General features: G+C 48.1%; 3 protein-coding genes across 3 annotated transcripts; 2 read left to right on the top strand and 1 right to left on the bottom strand.

Moving 5' to 3' along the window:
• The first annotated feature begins 532 nt into the window (after positions 1-532).
• H257_19084 (hypothetical protein) lies at positions 533-1,106 on the top strand. Its single transcript, XM_009848234.1, has one exon. It carries the CDS (start codon positions 610-612, stop codon positions 1,066-1,068), a length of 459 nt encoding a protein of 152 aa, XP_009846536.1. The 5' UTR covers positions 533-609; the 3' UTR covers positions 1,069-1,106.
• Positions 1,107-1,615: 509 nt separating this feature from the next.
• On the bottom strand, positions 1,616-2,116 carry H257_19083 (hypothetical protein; the record flags this gene model as incomplete). The annotated part of the gene is made up of 1 exon (XM_009848233.1): positions 1,616-2,116. One exon carries the CDS (start codon positions 2,114-2,116, stop codon positions 1,616-1,618), a length of 501 nt encoding a protein of 166 aa, XP_009846535.1.
• Positions 2,117-3,276: 1,160 nt separating this feature from the next.
• Positions 3,277-4,367, top strand: H257_19082 (hypothetical protein; the record flags this gene model as incomplete). The annotated part of the gene is made up of 5 exons (XM_009848232.1): positions 3,277-3,439; positions 3,507-3,604; positions 3,660-3,889; positions 3,946-4,049; positions 4,114-4,367. The coding sequence occupies 5 exons, from the start codon at positions 3,277-3,279 to the stop codon at positions 4,365-4,367; spliced, it is 849 nt and encodes a 282-aa protein (XP_009846534.1).
• Positions 4,368-5,301: the final 934 nt, after the last annotated feature.

Raw genomic sequence — 5,301 nt, 5'->3', positions numbered from 1 at the left:
CGGCTTGTGGAAAAAGCCAAAAACCGCTGACACAAAAGTCGCTCCGAACACGCCCTTAGCTACAGACACTGTCGAAACATAATGACATGCCTCCCGCCAACGATGTGATAACGTTAACGTTAGCGGAAATGTGTCGACGGGTTGAAGGTGGGATGAATACTATTGTACCAATCAAACTCTATGGAAAGACTACAGTACTGTAATCATGTCCTTCGACTTTACGTATATACATTGTATACTCCAAATCGAGTTTCAAATATGCTCTTGGGTCTTCCAGCGCCCCTCATGCAAATACCTACGTAGATGCATGCCCGTAGCCTTATTGTTCAAAGGATACGACGATGACGTGAAAGATCGGGCAGTGCAATATCGATATGCACCTCACCACTGTACTGTCAAAATTTGCTGACTCCACACTATTTCAAGGTGGATTGAAGTTTTCGCAAATTGAACCAATCAAATGACGCAATGTCCAAAATCAAAGGTTGAAGCTACCTACAGCAGTTATATCCATCTCCTTCATTGCGCAGTTGGCATCCATCACAACACCACACAACCCGATCTACATACTGTACGCACGGAGCCACCGCCAGTTGACGATCGACGACTATGTGGACAGAACTCTTTGGGGACCAGCTTCTCGTTCACTCTACCAAGCAAAGCAGCACCGTGCCTACTAGCACCGTGTTAGAAGGCAAGGTCATCGTTGGACTCTACTTCAGTGCCCACTGGTGCACTCCTTGTCGGGAATTCACGCCGGTATTGGCTGCCATGTACGCCAAAGTCGTAGCCCTGCACCCCGAGTTTGAGATCGTATACATTTCCAGCGACCAGTCTCCAGGCCAATTCGACGCCACGTTCGACTCGATGCCGTTTCCTGCCCTCCCGTATGTCAACCGTGACATCAAAGCCGAGCTCGTGGCGTCCTTCAACGTCCCATGGGTGCCATTCTTGGTCTTCGTGGATGCTGTAGGAAATGTCATCGAACGCGACGGCCGGAGGTTGTTTGTGTCGGCAAAGTCCGTCGACACGGTGTGGGACTCACTCAGCAATCCGGCAATGATGTAGATACATTCCAATATAAATTATACTTTTGTGTATTCAAATGCAGAGGGAGCATTTGCTGGCTATCATCATCGTGGATTCTACCGGGGTAGATTGAATGTGTGGTCGATGAGGTTATCCCTCAGATGCCGGATTGGCGTCATAAGAATGAAGCGTTGAGCTACCGTACCTTGAAGGTAGTTAGTTGGCTGATACATGTAGTAACGTTACTGTAAGTATTATGCGGAAGGTTCCTCCATTGAAATGTTCAGTTGCAAGTACCAGTACTTTGACAAAATTTTGAGGTACTACGAATCTAAACTACAGTATTACATTGCATTGTGGCACACTAAGGTCACAGTGTACATATAAATCGATTCCAAGTTAAATGTCCATCCAAATTGCAATTAGGTGCACTGCAAGTCGAGCCAGAAGTCGTACGGCGCTCTGCGGCCCTTGGACAAGCCAACTCGATCAAGACATTTCTTCAATTCAACCGTTGTTTCATGTTTATCATCATCAGGACTAGCTACATAATTAGCCATTTTGATGCAAGGGGGGTTCTCGTGATTTAAGTCACCGTTTGGATTTGCTTGGCCTTTTGGCCACGATCAACTTCCTGGCTCATGTCTTTGCTGCTCAAGCGTTTGTTGTCCGACTCGGCATTTTCTTTGATGCGGTTGTGGCTCGTCTTGAAAATGATCAGTTTCTCGTAGAAAATATCCCCGCGATCAGCCTTCTTCTGGGCGGACATGCCCGAGTGCGCCTTGTCCAGACTGCTTGCTTCGGCCTTTTGCTTGTCGCGGGCAGATGCCTCCGCAGACGCGCTGGCGCCTCCAAACGGTTGCATCAAGTTCACGGCGTACTCGGCCGGAATGGCCCCTTGGCGATTCGACTCGGGGGTGTTGACGTTCGCAATCAGGCGACGCAGCCCTGCGTGTTCCTCCGACGATATCACATCGTTTTGGGTCGACATGTAGCCGTGGCGGTGGTGGAGGACAATCACGCGTTTGTTGGTGGTGGCAACAGGGGCTTCCCACTTGTCCGACGTAGTAGCCACCGTCAATGGCATGGACACAACTATCGCGCAGATTACGGCAATGCTACAGATGAGGAAAGAGCTCATGGGTGTCGAGGAAAATTGATAGTGAGGAAGTCCACTGGTTTGTTTCGCAAGATGGATGGTCTCTTTGCCATAAACATGACATCGAAAAACTGGACATTTAGGTGGGCCCCATTTTACTTCCTTCAGCTCGCTTTAATGTAACCGTGCACTTAGAGTAGCTAGGACCGGAAAGCGTACATCCACCACCACCACCACCAACATCGATTGCTTATACGAAACGACCATTCCAGTGCCTCGATGGCAAACAACACTTCGGCTAGCTCAGCTACTCTGTAATACAAAACTACGTGGATCTCTGTCTTTGCATTAGTTTCGGGGGGGAGGTCTTCGCATCTGGCGACTAGACGGGGCAAAGATATGTATGAGTGCCTCAGTAATACAAGTGAAAATGCGTTGACGCTCAACCTAGCGCGAGGGCAACGGCTGGCAGCGTGGACTAACATGCAACCAGAAGTCCTTCGAAAGCTCGATACGCAACACTACCAAGCCGTGGTTGATTCGCCCTGTTATGTTCTACCCCGCGACGTTATATGAACTTCTCGGGGCCCCTTAATATTCTACCCCATCCCCTTTTTGAAATGGCAACCACTGAGTTATCGAATAAACCTTGCGCAATCGATACTTACCCCCTCCGTCTTAGCAAGGAAGTGCTGGACGTGGTGACGCCCCAGATACTGTACCATTCAATCCCCTACAGTTCACGCCCCAACTCCAAATGTGACGGAAACACCTGCCTTGGAGAAATCTTTTATTATTGTTTTCCCCTTTCAATAATCACTGGCGATGCCACTAGATTCTCTCAGTTCTCATGTCCATCCCGTTTACCACCCCCACAGTCCTCGTCGGTCACGTGGAATCCGAGTTGACTGGTGTTTACGTTGTCGTCTCGTCCTTGTCTGGATTGGTACGGCTCACTACTAAGAGTACTTCGTTAAATTTTGTTGATTTTTAAGTGATGAGCTTGACTGGGGTGTCTGTCGGTTGTCATTGGGCTGCTCTCAGCTTTGGACAAGCCTCGATATATTCGCGTAAATGATATACTAGTATATACATATCCAGTTGCATTCAACCCTCACGCAAAACTGGTAGGCTTTGTTGGGGTCGCCATGGGACGCACTATTTGCTACAACTTGCTGCCTGTGTTTGCGTACATGTACATGTTATGGAACCCCGTGCACAAAGTGTGGTGGCCCGAGAACCACTCGTGGATGGCGCAGTGGCAAACGGCGTGGAAACACATTCCAGAATTCCTCAAGCTTGGCGTTCCTGGTATATGAAAACCTATTGCCCACCAAGCAGATATTTTAGTAGCTAGCATTGCTGAACGATTCCACAGGTATGATCATGACGATGGTCGAGCAGCTGGCATTCGACGCGGCATCCATCACAGTGGGGTGGTTGCCAAGCGCTGTGCTGTCGTTGGCTGTCCACAACGTAAGCCACCCAAGCTTTAGACATAGAAAAAGCCAATTTCGTTGGTTGTATGTAGGTACTGCTTACGATCAACGTGACCGTGTACTCCATTTCCATTGGCGTGGGCACGGCCTGCTGCATTCGCCTGGGCAATGCGCTGGGAGCGAACGAGCCCAACCGCGCCAGAGTCATTTCCAACGCGTCGCTGGCTGCAACTGTCGGCATTGTCTTGGTCGTGGCTGCTGTATTTGTGGCCAGTCACAAATCTGTGCCCGGCTTGTTCCTCAACGATCCCGACGCTATCGAGTACGTGGTTGATTTCACTTACCTACAGTAGTACTCCATCTAACTTGACACCTCAGGGCGTTCCAAGGTGTTGTCGCAATCTTTGCAGGGTTCATTGTCGTTGATGGGTTGAATTCCACGAGCCAGAGCATCTTGCGGGGCATGGGGCAGCTGACGATCGGTACGATGGATCTAAATACGCCTTGACAATTTGGCACTGAGGGTGGATATTGTGATGAATGCAGGGGCGATCGTGAATGCTATCGCCTTTTATATGGTGGGGCTGCCATTGGTGGGTCTGTTCGCATTTCAGTTTGAGTGGGGGCTGCATGGCACTTGGCTTGGCCTCTCTGTTGGTCTCACTCTTGGCGTTGGGGCATATCTCGTGATCATTTATCGCTCGGACTGGCAACCTCGAGCGGATGAGGCTATTCTTCGCAACGAAGCGAAACATACGAGACGGTTGTGGTGCTCCGTGTCAGCGATGGGGCTTAGTTGAATATACTTTGAGCAACCATCGTTGACAACGCGAATGAAATTGTGCGCGCTAATCGCATACTAGTAAGGTTTGTGGTATTTTACGCAATAATGGTCAACACACTTCATTTACAGCTACAATCCTGTCAACCCTTTGACCTTGGTGCCTCAAATTTGGTTAGGGCCATTGCGTTTTGGGGCTGACAGATAATAATGTCTGATTTTTAGTTTACTTAATGTGTGGTATGATGCACGTCACCAATAAACTACCAAATTTTCACAAAATTTCTGAGATCTATTTCGTATTCATTAGAGACATTTAGCAAACCCGTAATTTGAAATTACCGAAATCAAACTTCGGGTTACTCACAGCTACGAACTTCGTGAAGGCCAAATTCCGCTCGGAATTTGGCTCAAATATACGAAATCGCATGACCATTCCGTATATTTGAGCGTCAAATTACCGAAATGTCTAAGCCAATCAAAATACATCAAAATGCAATGGGTGGTGGATTGTGCTTGCTGGACGTAATAGATGAACAGTTCATACATTTATGGTGCAAGAAAGCTAGAAACGACGAAGTGGCCAAATTCTTGGAATCGAATTTGAAAGGTTTTCGGGCACTCTTAACCTATACCTAACCTGCAAAATTGCATGTCAAGTGAGCGATTGGCTGATTGGGTTTTTGATTTCCAACATTCTTTTGAAACCATGAAATTCGCGTTTGCGAAGCCCACAGGTCGATTCAGGCCCTGAGACTGCGTTTACACCAAGTCCCTGAAATGCTTACAAAATGCAATATTGAAACGTTAGTCGGAGGTGCAGCGCACTGTACATCCATGGAATGATGATGTGACCATGGTGACTGACGTGATTGGGTGCTTTCTCCATTCCGTAAGCCAATCATTTCACTTGAACAAAACTTGACACAGCATTTTGCAATTCACCGCATCGT

This window comes from Aphanomyces astaci, assembly GCF_000520075.1.
Source record: "Aphanomyces astaci strain APO3 unplaced genomic scaffold supercont1.344, whole genome shotgun sequence".
In the NCBI taxonomy this organism is placed as follows: domain Eukaryota; phylum Oomycota; class Saprolegniomycetes; order Saprolegniales; family Verrucalvaceae; genus Aphanomyces; species Aphanomyces astaci.
Note: the sequence above shows the minus strand (reverse complement) of the source record. Positions and strands in the feature narration are given on the sequence as shown.